Genomic DNA, 18,642 nt, shown 5'->3' with positions numbered 1-18,642 from the left:
CATTACATACATATTATATTTTAGGCACAAGATAGGGTATGTATTTCTCTAATGTTAAAGAATTTCATCTTAGTTGCATCTTCCAATTAAGATAGTTCTGAATATTCTGAAATTGGATGGATTATAGTTTCAGAATTTCAAAAGATTATTCACACACTATACTGTTTAACAATGTCCTTTTTATTTACTGTCGTGTGAAAAATCAAGAAATGACAGCGGGTTTTCTTTTAGATTATCAATAAAATTTTTATTTAATTATTATAGCTTCTTTTGAGTAGTTAAAAAAAAACTTATATGCAATGGAATATTACTCAGCCATAAAATGAATGAAATATTGCCATTTGTGACAACATGAATGGACCTAGAGGGTGAGAAAGACAAATACTGTATAATTTCACCTATATGTGGAATCTAAAAACAAATGAGCAAACATAACAAAACAAAGAGAGTCATAGATACAGAGAACAAACAGGGAAGGGGATGGTGGGGATGAGTGAAATAGGTGAGGAAAATTGAGGTACAAATTTCCAGTTACAAAAGAAATGAGTCACAGGGATGCAATTTACAACATGAGGAATATAGTCAATAATAATACAATATCTTTGGTAAATAGACTTACCGTGATCATTTTGCAATGTATAGAAATATCAAATCACTACGTTGTGTACCAGGAGCTATCGTAGAGTTGTAGTCGATTATACTTCAAAAAACAAACAAACGTATAGAAAAAGAGATCAAATTTATGGTCACCAGAGACAGGGGTGGAGGATTTGGATGAAGGTGGTCAAAAGGTACAAAATTCCAGTTATGAGATACATAAGAAGTAGGGCTATAATGTACAACATGATTAATATAACTAACAATGCTGTATGTGTGTACGAAAGTTGTTAAGATGAGTAAGTCCTAAGAGTTCTCATCACAAGGAAAAAAATTGTTTTTTCTTTTCTTTTTTAATCTATATGAGGTGATGGATATTCACTAAACTTAATGTAATTATTTCATGGTGTATGGAAGTCAAATCATTATGTTGTACGTTTTAAACTTATACAGTGCTGTATGTGTCAATTATATAAATAAAACTGGAAGAAAAAGTTAAGATTAAAAAATAAAACTTAATTTAAAAAGTAAAAACTTGATCCTACTGAATTACTTAGATAATTGAAAATGAGATTTGCCTTATTTTTTACAATCTTTGTTACCTATATATTACTTGACTAAAAGATAATCCAGGAGTGCTAGTACTCTTATTTTTCACTGGCCCTCAGTGTTGCTGACATGGTTATCTACATGTTTAAAACCAGAGTAATGAAGAAAGAAATTTAGTAGAATATATTGAAAATGGAACTTGGAGCTAAATGGTTTGTATGATTTTAATATATTTATAGAGTGACTTAAGCACCATCTTAGTTGGATGATTTTACATTTGAGATAATTTTTTTATGATGCCAATTTGGTTATAATTCAAAGACCTTAATTTTTTCATTGTGATTAACATTTTATAAAGCTTTTAATATTTATGAAGTAACTGAATGAACTTCTGGTACTACCTGCACTTAATCTATGTAACTTAGGTATTTTGTGTAAGTTATTTTTGAAAATTCCATTTTTGGAATTTGGTGCCCTAATAATGATGAGTTGTTTTAGTGGCTCACAGTGGGGACGGGTTGAGAAGGTAGAGGGAGCAGTGTGTCTCAGGAGCAATCAATAAGGGGATATATTACATGTAGAGATTTTAAAAACAATAAGAAAACCAACTATACCTCGATCTTCTTTTTATCACCATGCACCAGCAATTCTAAATAATTTCAGGGTTAAAAATACTCATCCCCATCAGGACTTAACTGGACTTGCCTCCCTGCTTTTGGTACACACCTGAGCTATTTGAACATAATCTTATAGATGGAAAAACAGTCTGAAATATATCTTAGTAAAATAGTCAAAGTGGATGAGAACTGTTATTTTGGTATATTATTACCTTCCCTCAAGGAAAAAAAAATTCTCTTAATATGTAAGCCCCCAGTGATTTATAGTTAATAGTCCATATAGCAATTCAGTTATTGATATTTATATTTTACATCTTACAGGCTGTATTTACTGTCTGTCAGTAATTGCCACAGTAAAGCTTCATAAGAAATCATCCCCAAACTCATATAAACCTAAACATTTATTTCTCACTTACATACAGGGTTGGGGTTCAGTTGATCAAGGCTGAGCCTGGGCTTAGTTCCAGACTGTTTTTTGGGTCCAGATCTGCTCCATTTGTTTCTCCTTTTCCTTGAGCCAGTAGCTGACTGAGGTATATTCTTTTGGCAAAAGGCAGGAGCACAGGAGAGTAAGCCCAGTTACTCACATTTAAAGCTTTTGCTCATGTCATATCTGCCTACTTACTGTCATTAAAGCAAGTCACATAACTAAGCTCAAAGTTATGGGGCAGGGATATGCACTTTGCCTACAGTGAGGCAATGGCAAGGGTGTGGTTGTATTATTACCACAGAGGAATAAAGACTTGAGACCAGTAATTCAATCTTACATATTTCAGAATTTACATTGCTTAAAAACAGGGTGGGGCTTCCCTGGTGGCGCAGTGGTTGAGAGTCCGCCTGCCGGTGCAGGGGACACGGGTTCGTGCCCCGGTCCGGGAAGATCCCACATGCCACGGAGCGGCTGGGTTCGTGAGCCATGGCCACTGAGCCTGCGCGTCCGGAGCCCGTGCTCCGCAACGGGAGAGGCCACAACAGTGAGAGGCCCGCGTACCGCAAAAAAAAACCCCAAAACAAAACAGGGTGTACTTTACCGGATGCTTTACTAAGTTGGATTTATTTAATAGAGTACTTATTTTTATAGGCTAAAACTGTTTCAGTCATACTTTATGGCATGGAATTTCTGGTTGTTTATCTCATATTGAGAGTGTACCCAAATTGCTTTCCAAGGAAAATATTGGCTCTGTTGACAAGTACTCCCTCAGCTTCCAACTGGAGTGATGTGCTGAGGCTTGTGTCTTTATTAAGCTCAGCTTTTAGAAAAGGAAGTGAATCCTACCTTAGCTCAATAGATCATTAAAAGCATATGGTTCCACATTTAACTTACAGTTTAAATTAGCTTCACTCCAGGTACTTGGTAATAGGAGTAATCTTGAACGCACTTAAATGAGCTCAACACCTTTCAAAATGCTAAGAGAAAATGGTTTTCAAGTACCGTATGAAGGACCTACAATCACAATGACTACAAGAGTTTTTAACCTTGAGTTATATACCCAAGGCATTCGTGGTTAGATTTTGCGAAGTACTTAAATTTCCCAGAAATTCTATTTAAGGTTTGGGGGAGTTGGTCAGATTCTCATCAGTTTCAAAGTGGTGTGTTACCCCAAAACATTTTAAGAGCTGCTGCTTTAAATCACTCTGAAGTCTAATCCTGGATTAATGCATATTGTCAGAGTATGGGGAAATTAGATCATAGAATAATTGCTCTCCTTACAATTGTTTTTACTAAACTATATTCTGACATCATGTCATTCATTTAAAAATATATTAACACATCAACATATCTTACATTCATTTATATGTGTATATGTTTCATATTATATATTTCATCAAAACACAGTCCTGTGGGACTTCTGAACTGTTTTTACTATAAGGGTTTGCTGCTAATTTCAGTTATTATCTTATAAATAACCTATGTGATTATCTACTAGAGAATTTTTCTGTGTTATAGATAATTATGTTTTTTTCTAAGTATCAAGTTTGTTTTTAAGCTCCTGGATAATTTGAATATCATAACTGATTGTGTTTGCATTGTTATATTGATTCCTAGGAAACTTAGAGACAGATTTGTCTCTAGCAAAGTGTAATGGAAACATGACATTCATTTTTTAATATTACTTGGCTGCATCTTTCTTTTCTACTCTATTTACCTATTGCTTCAATTTTCTTATTTTAAATTTATTTATCTTACTAGGGTTTATTTCCTTGTAAACTACCTGAATACTTTGTGAAATAAAAGTAGAAATAAATAAATCCAGTAGAGTAATTTACTGAACTGATTGGGTATGATAATTGATCCATGTGGGAAAAAAAATCTGTTAATCATAAAACTAAAAATGCTTTAAGAACTATAAATGTACATTTATAGAATGTACATTTTTAACCAGTCTTTTGATGTTTAAGTGTGTCTTTTCTGACAGTCTTATACCAATCACAATGTATTGTTTTGGTTTCCTTAAACTGTGATGAGTTTTTAAAACACCTGCAAAGAAAACAGGGCTGAAATTTTTAAAACCTATTCTTTCCAATTGTCTTTCCACATCTTATTCACTAACAATTTGACTTTGCTACTTGCCTTTACTGTCTTTCCAAAGTATTAACTTTGTTTTCAGAGGAAAAACTTCCTTCCAGTTCATTCATATTGAATTGGTTTGAATATATTTAAATTATGTAATTGTACAACTGGTTTAAGCAGATGTGGGATTAAATGCAACTTGAAGGGGACTGTGGTTAAGAAAAATTGTTCTTGTAAGCACTTAAATTCTTTAATACTTTAAGAATTATATAGAATATTTCTGAAATTCTACCATAGTTAGGAATATGAGAAAGGATGGAATTATCAGAAGGAAAACATGAAAAATAGATAAGGTATTGTGGTATCTTCATATATTAAGCTGTTCTGCAGTGCAAACAATGGACCACAGCTACACCTGACAGCATGGAGAAGTATCAGGAAATCTGTTGAGTGGAAAAAACACCTTTTATAGAGTGTTCAGTAGCAAGCAAGACTAACTATACATTGAGAGATCCATTCAGACATGGTAAAATTTTTAAATCAAAGAAGATAATGAAAAACACATTTTTAGACTGGTAGTTCCTTCTGGGAAGAGGAGGAGGATATGCTCACAGAGGGATGCAGAAAGTTTTCAAATAATCTTCCCTTTTCTTGAGCTGGTGGTGTGCACATGGATGTTTAGTTATTATTTAAACTTGATGTAGAACAGTTATCCATTCATATGCATATTTAAGTAAAAATTAAACCTTAAAAGGAAAGAAAATAGATCAGATAAAGAGAGTGAAAAATAACAAAGACAAATATACAGTTGAATATATACCCCACCAAGAGACTCAGATAATGAACAGCATACTTCGAAAAGAGATTAGGGAAAGGGACTTGAAATACCTCTGATTATTTTAAATATATATGTAATATGTAAATGTGTTTGTGTTTGTATTTTAAATAGTACCTGAATATTTAACCTAATTATGCCATTACAGTGATAAAAGCATGGAAATAATTCACATAAATTGATTTTTACAAAAACTCACTTTATAAAAGTTATTTTCATCTTTGTCCATTTTTGATTACCACTCTAAATATGGTCAAAACTTTATAATGCACTAAAAATAATTAAAAATAACTCCAATAAATTCATTTTTTCACCAGAAACATTGCCATGTTTCTAAAATGCATATCAAGTCTGTGCTGTCTCCACTCATGCCAGACAATAACCCGAGAATATTTCTTATCGTAAAGGTCAGAACCCCTGCTAGTCTCTAAGTACTTCAGACTTCACCTGATTTAAAATCATTTACAAAAAGGATAGTGTGCCCAAATCCCATTAACCTTCCTTGGCCCTTTAATCAGCATTTCCCTAGATAGACATTTAGTTGTACTTATTTGACCTTTAACGATTGAAATCCAACTATTTAGTATGCTAGTCTGGTAATCTACAGCTTAGATAATATGCTTCTCTGACTTCCATTAATATGCTCTAAATAAAATACATTTATCCTCTTATCAGGTGATACAAAATTTTTTTGAGGAATAAATTTTATATAATGTGACTAGTGTGTTTTTATTTTAACAAAATAAAAACAGTTGTAGGGCTTCCCTGGTGGCGCAGCGGTGGAGAGTCCGCCTGCCGATGCAGGGGACACAGGTTCGTGCCCCGGTCCGGGAAGACCCCACATGCCATGGAGTGGCTGGGCCCGTGAGCCATGGCTGCTGAGCCTGCATGTCTGGAGCCTGTGCTCCGCAACAGGAGAGGCCACAACAGTGAGAGGCCCACGTACCGCAAAAAAAAAAAAAAAACAGTTGTAGTGTTTTTATATCTGGATAACTATTATCACACTGATTTGGTGTTTATAAGGTTTTTTTCCAGTCTGAATGATGAGGTAATAATTTACAGAAAGTAACATTTACCCTTAATAGGTGTAAGTTCTATTATGAAGTATCTTTATAACCATTGCTACAATCAATATAGAATATTTCCATCACCCCAAAAAGTTCTCTTATGACTCTGTTCAGTCTCCCTCCCTCCCCCTCTACCACCCACTTCACCCACTCCATCCACTGGCAACAATGATTTCTTGTTCCTCAGTATAGTTTGTATGTCTGGTTTCTTTCAGTTACCATAATCTTTTGCGATTCATCCATGTTCTTGCATGTGTCAGTAGTTCTTTTTTATTGCTGAGTAGTATTCCATTGTACAGCTGTACCACAATTTGTTTATTAATTCACCAGTTGGTAAGCATTTCAGCTGTCTCTGGTTTATGGCAATTATGATTAAAGCCTCTATAAATGTTTGTGTACAGGTTTTTATGTGGACATATATTTTCTCTTGAGCAAATGCTTAGGAATGAAATTGCTAGATCATATAAGTGTATGTGTAATTTTATAAGAAACTGCCAAACTGCTTCCCAAAGTTGCTGTTTTCTTAAAAATCTCATGTCTGGCTGGAATAATTTTGCTTTTGCCTGAAGAACTAACTTTAACATTTCTTGTAGCACATGTCTGCTAACAATGATTTCTCTTGACCCTTTCTTTGGAGGGGGAGGGTCTGAAAAAGTAATTAGCATTCATTTTTGAAAGCTATTTTTACTCCATAAATAAGTCTGGATTGGCTTTTTTTCTTTTTTTTGATATTTTAAAGATGTCATTCCACTGTGTTATAGCTTACATAGTATAAACAAGAAGTCTGATTTAATTTTTTCCTAGTTCCTTAGTATAAAAAATGTGTTTTTTCCTCTGGCTGCCTTCAAGATTTTCTTTTTGGTTTTCAGCAGTTTGATTGATATGTCTAGGAGTTATCCTGCTTAGGATTCTTGATGTCCTTCGTTATTTGGAAAAATTCTCAACCATTATCTTCTCAAATAGTTTTTCTGCTCCTTTCTCTTCTTTCTAGGATTTCAGTTACTCATATGTTAGATTCTAATATTATATTCAACAATTTTTACATATTATGGTTTTGGGTTTTTTTAAATTTTCACCCTTTATTCTCTTTGTGTTTCAGTGTACATAATTTCTGTTGATTTATCTTTAGGGTCACTGATTGTTTCCTCAGCTGTGTCTAGTCAACTGATGAGCTTGTTGAAGGAATTTTTCATTTCTGATATTATTCTTTTTCTAATAGTATTTCCATTTTAATATTTCTTAGAGATTTCATTTATCTGCTCAAATTCCCCATCTATTTAGGTATATTGGCCATCTTTTTCTCTGGATTCTTTACCATAGTAAGCATAGTGATTTCAAAGTCTATGTCATAGATCTAAATTTCAGATCAGCTCTGAGTCTGTTTCTGTTGATTGCTTTGTCTCTTGAAAATGGTTTTTTGTTTTTTTATTTTGTTTTGCTTACATTTATGTGCATCTTCTCATTTTTTGTTAAATTCCAGTCATGCGTGGAACTATAGAGGCTGAGATCAATAGTATTTGTCATTATTATAGGAGGTCGAGTCAATTTAGTCAGAAGCTGGCCTGGATCTGGATTTTATTATTGCTGTGAGTTCTGTCAAATCACCATAGCTTTCACGGTCCTCTAGCAGTGGGCTGTTGCCTAAGCCTGGAGGGCTAGATGCTAGAGACTTTTTCTTAGTGTTAGTACTCCACCGTCAGCTTTCAGTCAGCCAGCACAGATCCCCGAGGGATAGACTGCTGCTGTCTTTCTGTACTAGGTTGCATTGGGGCTAAGGGAGAGTTCTCTGTTGTTCTGGTGAGCCTCAGTCTTAGGGAGGCACTATGTGCCTGGGCCTCCATGAAACGAGGTGGAGAGCTTAGAGCTTTTTCAGTGATTCTGTTCCTTCTCTCTGGCAGCTAAACTCTGTCTTATATTTGTGAGTGGTTTTGAAGTGTTTCCCACTTCTCTCCCAGCAGTGGGAAATCTCTACTTGGTGTCTGGGGTCTTTGGCCAAAGACATTTCCTTGCCTCTCCCCCAGAAGTAGAGAGATTTTTTTTTTTCTCCTCTCCACCTCCTCCAGTTATAATTAGTCTTTTCCTGTGCCCTGGCAGTGACAGACTTTGTTGCTTTTTCCTAGTGGATTAAGGCTTTGCTTTACAGGGGAGATTTAGAAGCTGTGCAGAAAAAACCATTTACACTAATGGATGATTTCACAGATGCCATTACGAGGGTTCTAGTCGGTGGGATCTATTTTGATCATAGTTGCTTAAAATAACACAGAATTTGTAAAAGCTGGACTGCAGGTAATTTTTATATTCATATTTCATTTGCTGATTTTGTTCCTGTTTTCTGAAACTATTTCACTAATCCTTCTTGATAATTGATAATTATGAGGGATTTTGCCTTTAAAAATACTTAACTCCCAAAACCTTTTTAGCTATTGGCATTGTCCTTTTTTTATTTTTAATTTCTGACTGCTGTAAGTCAGTGATTCTAAGGACACTCTTTTTTTTTCTTTAATAAATTTATTTTATTTATTTTTGGCTGCGTTGGGTCGTCGTTGCTGCACATAGGCTTTCTCTAGTTGCGTCAAGAGAGGGTTACTCTTTGTTGCGGTACAGGGGCTTCTCATTGTGGTGGCTTCTCTTGTTGCAGAGAACGGGCTCTAGGCACATGGGCTTCAGTAGTTGTGACTCACGGGCTTAGTTGCTCCACAGCATGTGGGATCTTCCTGAACCTGGGATCGAACCTGTGTCCCCTGCATCGGCAGGCGGATTCTTAACCACTGCGCCACCAGGGAAGTCCCAAGTGCACTCTTAATTTAAGGTTGAAATGTTCATGATTGCCACATTCTTGTTAGAAGGAACTAATACCTATACTTGGTGATACAACTATATACTTTTTTTAAAAATAAATTTATTTATTTTTATTTTTTGCTGTGTTGGGTCTTCGTTTCTGTGCGAGGGCTTTCTCTAGTTGCGGCAAGCGGGGGCCACTCTTCATCGCATCGCGCGGGCCTCTCACTGTCGCGGCCTCTCTTGTTGTGGAGCACAGGCTCCAGACGCGCAGGCTCAGTAGTTGTGGCTCATGGGCCCAGTTGCTCCGCGGCACGTGGGATCTTCCCAGACCAGGGCTCGAACCCGTGTCTCCTGCATTGGCAGGCAGATTCTCAACCACTGCACCACCAGGGAAGCCCCTACTTTTTTTTTTTTTTAAGCTGAGGGGAAAGTCAAGAGACTTCTTCCCAACAGGATGGAAATCTTATTTTTTATTTTATTTTATTTTACTTATTTATTTTTGGTTGTGTTGGGTCTTTGTTGCTGTGCACAGGCTTTCTCTAGTTGTGGCGAGCGGGGGCTACTCTTTGTTGTGGTGTGCAGGCTTCTCATTGTGGTGGCTTCTCTTGTTGCAGAGCACAGGCTCTAGGCGCACAGGCTTCCGTAGTTGTGGCACGCAGGCTCTAGAGCACGGGCTCAGTAGTTGTGGCACGTGGGCTCTAGAGCGCAGGCTCAGTAGTTGTGGTGCACAGACTTAGTTGTTCCATGATATGTGGGATCTTCCCGGACTAGGGATTGAACCCGTGTCCCCTGCATTGGCAGGAGGATTCTTAACCACTGCGCCACCAGAGAAGTCCCACAACTATATACTTTAGATTTAAAAATCCAGGATGAACAATATAAACATGATTATTAGTTTGACAGACATTATAAATGCCAGACTACACCCCCCCCATTTTTTTAAACTCCCATTTTATTTACAAGAACAAACTCTTCAGCCCTCAGTGAAATGGTCAGGCAGGGTAAAAACTTCTTGAGTGGCAGTTTAGCAAGGAAGTGATGAGCCTGGACTCTGGGGCCAGACCACTTGGGTTCTAATTAGTTTCACATCTTAGTAGTTGTGTGACTTTGGACAAGTTACTCAGCCTCTTGATGCCTCAGTTTCCTCATCTAAATGGGAGATACTGATAGTATCTACCTCAAATGTTTATTGTGAGAATTATGCGAATTAACATACGGAAAGCACCCAGAACAGTGCCTGGCACATAGAAAGTACTATATAAGTGTCTGTTGTTATTGTTGTTTGCTATAAGATTCTCATTTTAAAAATCTCAAGGAGATGTTGATAAGCTGAACCAAACCAAAAATGGAAAGGCAAGGGACTGGAAAAAATACTTGAAAGAGATTATTTGGCCACAGGCTATTCCAGAGGCTACAAGAAGAGAAGGGCAGAAGCAGTGACCTAGCCACAGATACTGGAGTATAAAGCCTTGGTTACATTTGATCAGATCTCAATTTCTGATCACACATTAAAATGCACTTGGGTAACTGAATCCAAAGCTAAGTCCATGGAGCAGGGGTGGAAGGGAGAGAAAAGAGAACGGGCCAAGCAGAGTATTGGCCAGAAGAGCACAGGCTCACTTCTGTAGTCCCTTCATTCTGATCAGAACACTAATAACCTGGAACTGGACTCACTAATGGATTATTATTCCAGGTTTAGCTGTGTGAATACCAACAAATTATTTAACCCCTTTGAATTTCAATTTCTTTATAAAATGGAGATGATAATAATTAGACTTGCTAATGTTGTTAAAGGAAATAATCCATATAAAGTGCTGATTATTAGCTCAGTGCCTTAAACAGGAAATGTTCTGAATGGTTTTCATTTTCACCACCATGCCCCCCGTTGTCATTATCATCCTCATCAGCTGGTATGTAGAATCATAAACTCCTGAATCCCCACCTGAGACAGCCTCTGCTTCTACACTATTTCTCATACCTCCAGCTTCTAAAGGAAATAAGTACACAGAGACCAAGACCAAACAGTTGCTCACACTGATATTACGATCAAGCTTTGGCCTCATAGGTAGACCCTAGTTGAACTAGCCTGGCCTGGTTGGAGAAGTAGATAATGGAGGCCTGATTTGGTCTTTCACTCCTGTATATACCAACACAGCTCTTCTCTGGCAAAGTAGAGAGGCTTTAAACCCATGTCATCTTCTAATGATTATAGATTTATTTCCAATCTTTATGCTTTTTACTTCTTCATATGATGCTAAATAAGTGTTGATAGCGGATCTCCTTGTCTCATTTCTGTTCTCAGGGGCAATGTCTTAGTTCGGGCTGCCATAACAAAATGCCACAGAGTGGGTGGCTTAAACAACAGAATTTTATTTTCTCACAGTTCTGGAGGCTAGAAGTCCAAGGTCAAGGTGCCAGCATGATTGGTTTCTGGTGAGAGCTCTCCTCTGGCTTATAGACGGTCACCTTCAACCTTTGTCTTCACATGGCAGGGGCAAAATAAAATAAAAGAATATAATAATGAAAAGCTTTTGATCTAGTTCTAAAGTGATTAAGCAGAGACTGAGTCCCCAGAATATATGGATGCCACTGTTACTTTAATATAAATTATGTTTGTTAAAAATATTTGACTATGAAAAATTAAATGGAAATAAACTACTTTCCTTTAGATTTCATATGATAGCAGTTAACACAGCAAAAGAGGCAGCATGTTAAATAGACTTTCTTGTTGGACTTCCTGGGTTCAGATTCCAGTTCCTTCATTTACTAGCTCTGTGATCCTGGCAAGCTAGCTAACCTGTCTAAGCCTCAGTTTCTTTTGTAAAGGGCCTGTAGGAAGGGCCTTTTGAGAAGATTTAAGTGATAATCTCTGTAAAGTGCTTGGCACATAGCAACCACAATTTATTGACCATCAACATTATTTTTGTTAAATTAAATTAGACAAAATTTAAATAAACACAATTTAATTTTGTGAAAAGACACTTGAAAGTCATTCAAGTTAAGGAAGAAAAATTCCTTCTGGACACAACTACTTGAAGTTAAAGAAAGTACAAATAAAATAGCCTTTCCAAGATATTTATTTTGGCATATGTCTGACCAAATTATTTTAGTGAAAATGGCTCAACTACATGTAAAAGCTTCAGAATACAGCTTAATTAAATATTTTTAAAATAGAATTAATTTGAGAAACAGAGCCTTGTCACATTGTAATAAGTTGTAATATCAGTCTTACAAAACAGAAAATTATTTATTAATCTTAGAAAAGAGCTATATTGTAATATAGTGTACTCTTAGATTTATTACATGTCAACCATATCTTTTTGAAAAAGGTTCACAACAATTAAACAGTAGATTTTTAAAGAGCAGCAGTGATGTGAGTCTAAGTCTAAAAGCTAATACTGGGGTGGAAATATACATTTCTTAAACTATTAAAAGATACAGTCCTTTCATGAGAAGTTGTTCAAAGAACTATTCCTATATTCCTAAAGCATGTAATTTAGGTACTTGAGTGCCAGAGTTTCTTTGGAGAGTGTGTGTCAACCCATTTCTTCTGTCACATAAAATAAGAAATCAGATGTTTAAAAACACTGTGCCCAGAGATGCAGGGGGACATTTTGCTATTAAGAATACTTCGGATTTCTGTGAATGTAAACTTATAAGTCTAAAGAAGTAAACTTCTCACGAGGAAAATGGGAAAATTTCCAAAATGACTTAAAACATTGCAAATATTTTTACTTTCTTCCATCAGATGATTTATAAACATACTACTGTCTTCCCTTAATTTAAATTTCTGAAAGATTGGGAATGTTTGTATTAACCAGATATATATATATATATATATATAGTAATTACTGTTTATTTTCATAAAGGTTCAGAGGTCCAAAGAGATGACATTCTGTGGATAGCCATGGCAGGGACTCATCAGATATGGGCATTCCTGTTGGACTGTGGCAGATTACCAAAGAAAAAGTAAGTGGTAACATTGGTAACATCTCTCTTTGGGTAAACATGGCATTCACAGAATTCCTTTTCCCGAAGTCTCCATCCTCATAGCTCTCACTGTACTAGTCAGGATGTGCTGGGCTGTGCTACCGTAACCAGCAGCCCAGGTCCCCAGTGGCTTAGGACGAGGTTTGTTTGCTGGGGGAGCACTACTCTGCCCCTCAGGCTGATGCAGCAGCCACCGTCTGGAGCTCTGCCAGCTGTCCTGGCAGAGAGAGAGGTGGTGAGTTGCTCACTGGCTCTGAAAACTCCTCAGAAGTGACACACATCACTTCTACTCACATTTCATCAGCCCAATTAAGGCTCGTGACCACACCCAACTTTGGGGAGCTTGGGAAGAGCGGTCCCACCGAGCATCTACAAGGAGAACTGGGAACATCTTTTATTTTAATGCATATTTCTAATATCCCTGATCATTAATTCAAATATTTGAAGACTGCATAGCAGAGTAGTTAATAGCTCAGGTTTTGTAGTCAGGCCTGAGATTGAGTCCTGGCTTTGCCACTTATTATCTACATGAGCTTAGGAGAGTCACTTTAACTTTCTAAGCCTCAGTTTCCTTATTTATGTCTACCTCATAGGCTTGTTTTGAGAATTAATATGTGTGAAGATCTCAGCCTAGTGCCTGGCATGTACAGTAAATGTTGGTAGCATTGCTGCCACTGTTAGGGATATAAAGCTGGAAAAGTAAAGTAGTGTCTCTACAAATTTTCTTGTGTTTTTTCTATAGAGCCTTTCCTATTCTCCCTAACACCCCAGCCTTTCTCTTTCCCTCCCTTCCCCTTCCCTGCCCTCCCCTCCCACCTCTCCCTTCTTCCCCTCTCTCTCCCTCTCACCCCTCTCTCTCTCACCTTCTGTTTTTGGTTGCAGTTATTTGTTTACATAACTGTTTTCTCCGAGTAGACTGCCTCTTAAAGGAAAGGACCCTTTCTCATTCACTTTTGTGTCCCCTGTACCTAGCACAGTATCTGACACATGATAGGAGCTCAGTAAGGGTCTGCAGAAGAAATAAATGAATGAAAGTCACAGACCATAAAGACTGTCAAACCACCCTAGAAAGTAAGTGCCAGTCACCTTAGTTACCTTTATCAGTAGAAAGGGGCAGTTATATAGATAATCCAAAATATCAGATAGTCTAAAGAGTGTATATGTGTGTGTTGCTTTGTACGAGGTTTTGCAACATTTAATCATTCATCTAACAAATATTTATTAAGCAAACTAGGCACTATGCTTGGCAGTAGGGATGAAATGATATGTTCACTATATTAAGAATAAAATGAAAAGATGTGGTTACTGTCCTCAGTGGGTTTTCAGAGGAAGAATCAGATCAGCCAACAAACAAAAAATAGCTGGGAAGTACAGGTGCTGTGTGCAAAAGGAATCACTGCAGTAGTCCTTTAAATTGAAGTTGTCCCTTACATAAATAAGAGGAACACCTGATAGAAATAAGATCTGAGGTATCAAGGAAGGCTTCCTGGAAGATGGTACTGAACTAAAACCTGATAGAGAGTAGAAAGGAGTTCGGAAGAGTAGAGGTTTTCCAGGCAAGAAATGACCCTAGTGATGTCAGTAGCAGCCAGATCATGAAGTGCCTTGTGAGTCTTTTTTAGAGATTTGCAAGTTATTCTGCATACCTTTATCGAAAGTTTTAAGCTGGGAAGTGACATAAGACTTGTGTTTTTGAAAGAACACTGGCAGCATTTGGAGTGTGACAGTACTGGAGACAGAGGTACAGTGAGGGGGCGATGGCTGTTATCCAGGCCAGAGAGGATAGTAGCCCGGTGACAGGACCGATAACATAAAAGATGAGGGAAAAAGTAGTAGCAGAGATGACCGGAATATGCTGTTGTAAGCGATGGCTGTTTTGCACCTAGATGGTCAAGAGTGGACTAAGTTTCCACATAAGTAGAGTCACTTGTTTGCACTAGTAAAGTGTCCATTTGGATCACATTGACCTGTATTATAATTTTAAGGACGCTTTATCTTTATTTGTTACTGATCTTCAAGTGGTAATAAGTACTGAGCTTTTAGAAGTTACTGTTTCTCCCCACTCTTTCTACCTTTAATTAAGGGGAACTCCTTTTTAAGATTGTTGTAACTCCTTTATTTGTTTGGCATATTCGTTATTACATGTATTTCTCTGAGTAGGTTATTTTTACGAGTTCCTTGAATAAATGGCTGTATTTATACATTTTGTATCCCTTTGCCTCCACTCCCAGCTCCCTACCTAAGTTAGCATTGGGATCATATCAACTAGTAAATGATATGATGGTCATTTTAGACTTTTGCATGCTGTGCCCTATTAGGAAATGATATACGTATAGTCTCTCATTATTTTGTATCTGAAGTCAGCTTCTTCCCTTCCCTCAACCCAGGACATTACCATGTCTTCCTTACAGTTCCTCTGACATAAACTTAGAAACCAAGGTATAAAACTTTCTCTGCATTACAGAAGGAATCATTACGATAGTCCTTTAAATAGAAATTTCCCTAGTGTATATAAGAAATGGATTTGTACAATCGATTAGTTAAAGCAGTGTAATCATCTTATATTATTTTCTTAAAATGAGTACCTGACTATCTTTCACAAATTATTCTTTTAATTCTTTTTCCTAGTCTCTCCTTATATACAAGAAAATAAAACATTTTTAATGAAAATTTAAGCTTTACACTATCAAGAGCTAGAAAAGGTTACCTAGATCTTTTTAATTCCCTTTCAGAACCTAATGTTGCATGAAGCTAAGAAGAGGTCAGGAAGTAAAGGTGGGATCTAGCTGTGCCTATCTCTGATCACTTGGAGGAAAAAAAAAACTATCCCATCAATGATATGATCTTTATTCTTATATTTCTAACTTTGTCAGTGATTTCCTGTCTTGCCATTGAGAATAGTAGAAAGGTCCTTACACAGTGAATAAATAAGTTAATGATTAGAAACGACAGTGAAAGGTGATTTGCACAATTTAGGCCAAGATCACTGGATTTTTTTTTTTTTGTATATAATGCTGTCACCATTGATTCCATCATTTACATTCATTTGTTTAATGAAATTGGACACAGTATAACAATGTTGACTTCACCTACGAATTTGTCTTTTTTAGTGAGTTAAAAAAAGGAACCTGCCTTCGGTTTGCTGGAAGTGGAAATGAAGAGAATCGAAATAACTCATATCCTCACAAAGCAGGTTTTGCCCAACCTTCAGGTCTTTCTCTGGCCTCAGAGGATCCCTGGAGCTGCCTGTTTGTAGCAGATAGTGAGAGCAGTACAGTGAGAACCGTCTCGCTGAAAGATGGAGCCGTGAAGCACCTTGTGGGAGGAGAGAGAGATCCCATGGTAATGAAAAGCACTCTCTGTGGTGTGCCTGCTTAACAAGCTTGTGGTTTTCTGAACTGTGAAGAGTTAATAAAATTTAGGAAGGAGAAAGTTCTTGGCTTATCCATGTTAAAATGGAAGTCAAACCAAAGGAAATGTGAGTATGAAGAAATACAAGTAACAAAACCACCTAAGAAAATAAAATGACTCGACCTGATTATATATAAATGTCAAGGTTTCAGGGAAAAAGGAAGGATAAAATATTGATTACCAAGCAAGGGGAAAATGTAGATTAGATATGTGGCAGTAGGGTGGAAGGAGCACCAGATCAGTAGACTTGACCTGTTCCTGATCAAATATGTGATTTTTGTGAATAAAATTTCTAAGCACCACAAATTAATTCAAGTTCAGAATTCTATCATTTTTTTCTGATTTCAGTCAAATGCCCAACCCTATTTATATGAAATCAGACTTTTTCCCCTTTAAGTAGCATATACAGCTATCTTAATTTTCACTTTATACCCTAACAAAGCACTGTAAAAAATTTTAATACATGCTGTTTCTTTCTTTTTTTAAAAAAAATAAAAGAATTTATTTGCTTTTGGTGATGTTGATGGAGTAGGAATCAATGCAAAGCTTCAACACCCACTTGGAGTAACCTGGGACAAGAAAAGGAATTTACTTTACGTGGCAGACTCTTACAATCACAAGGTGAGTCTTGAAAGAATTATATAATTCCCTGCTTTTCACTTGTGGTATTTAAAATGCTGAAAGATCTGTGAGCCTCCTACAATTGCCGCTAAAATATAGCGAGGAATGACAGTTTTGGACAACGGTACATAAGCCTTTCTGCTCTTTTCTTGGTCCTTTCTTGCAGAGAGGATATGATGGTACTCTGAGCTGGGGGGAAAGGACTGAACAAATTCCCAATGACTGTAGCCAAAAATTGTGAATTGCAAGCCGTTAAAGCTGCTTAGTAACATGTTGAGTAAATGAGAAGGCAGGTAGCAGGGAAATTAACATGTCAACTAACAAATGAACATTTTTGAGCCTCTGCATAGTTGCCACGCCTGTTAGCAAATAATTCCGTTTTCATCAGCATTTTCATTTTTTTTTCTCTACTGCATTTTTACTGTGCATTTTTCCTTTTTATAAAGTCAGTGGAACCCAAATGTTAATATTTTTGTGATGATAGACTGTGAATTTAATGTAATTGAAACACAGTGAGGAATCATTAAGTTTAACGTAAGTAGGCAAATCCTTAGCCAATGTTAGATATTCACGAGAAGAATGTCAGTTCAACTTTGTCCCATTGTGAGGGAAAAGAACATTAAAAAAATTTTTTTTAATTCCATAAATAATTTCATCAAAGATTGCTTCTAGAAGACAGGATGTAACTGGGGATTTTATAGTGTTTAGCCCTCAGAATGAAATATCTCCCCTTAGACTGTAATTTGAATGTTTGGCTTTTCAAGAAAATATGGAAATGTCTGTTCTTTTTCTGAGATTTATTAAGAATACTAATGTCAATCAGGAATTCTCTGGCTTGCTTAATATGATACTTTTCCATACTACAAATGTGCAGTTGAGCTTCAGATATATAAATTTTTGTCCTATCTTCTTAGATTAAAGTTGTGGATCCAAAAACAAAAAACTGTACAACATTAGCGGGAACTGGAGATGCAAGTAATGTTATCGGATCCAGTTTTACCGACTCAGCTTTTAATGAACCAGGAGGCTTGTGTATTGGAGAGAATGGTCAGTTATTATATGTGGCAGACACCAATAACCATCAAATTAAAGTGATGGATTTAGAAACAAAAACAGTTTCTGTGGTAAGTAATCTTTTTTTTTAACTATTAAAGCCTTTTATATGAATAACTTTTTTTTTACAACTTTATTGGAGTATAATTGCTTCACAATGGTGTGTTAGTTTCTGCTTTATAACAAAGTGAATCAGTTATACATATACATCTGTTCCCATATCCCTTCCCTCTTGCGTCTCCCTCCCTCCCACCCTCCCTATCCCACCCCTCCAGGCGGTCACAAAGCACAGAGCTGATCTCCCTGTGCTATGCGGCTGCTTCCCACTAGCTATCTACCTTACGTTTGGTAGTGTATATCTGTCCATGCCTCTCTCTTGCTTTGTGTGGTAAGTAATCTTTAAGTTAAAGGGCATCATTTTAAGAAAGATTCTAAGATCCTCAGCAACAGCAGAGGCACTTTTCGTTAGGCCATCTCTAGTGGTGAAAGTGAAACATGTGGGTAGAGTAGTGAGTGGGTGCCTATTCCAAGGATATCCTGTTATTTTTAAAATAAAAATTCCATTTGTGCCAAGAGTGTTTGAGGAAGATTCTAGAGGTTGGAGAGAAT

At 36.7% G+C, this 18,642-nt stretch overlaps 1 protein-coding gene across 1 annotated transcript in view; it reads left to right on the top strand.

Annotated features, from left to right (window-relative positions):
• Positions 1-18,642, top strand: part of NHLRC2 (NHL repeat containing 2) — a 65,270-nt gene that overhangs the window by 33,384 nt on the left and 13,244 nt on the right. Inside the window, exons 6-9 of the mRNA XM_081251543.1 lie at positions 12,828-12,927; positions 16,059-16,290; positions 16,858-16,980; positions 17,895-18,104. Coding sequence (XP_081107669.1) covers positions 12,828-12,927; positions 16,059-16,290; positions 16,858-16,980; positions 17,895-18,104 — 665 coding nt within the window. The remainder of the gene's footprint in view (positions 1-12,827; positions 12,928-16,058; positions 16,291-16,857; positions 16,981-17,894; positions 18,105-18,642) is intronic.

This window comes from Mesoplodon bidens, assembly GCF_964165515.1.
Source record: "Mesoplodon bidens genome assembly, chromosome: 1".
NCBI lineage: Eukaryota > Metazoa > Chordata > Mammalia > Artiodactyla > Ziphiidae > Mesoplodon > Mesoplodon bidens.
This window is presented reverse-complemented; position numbering and strand designations above follow the sequence as displayed.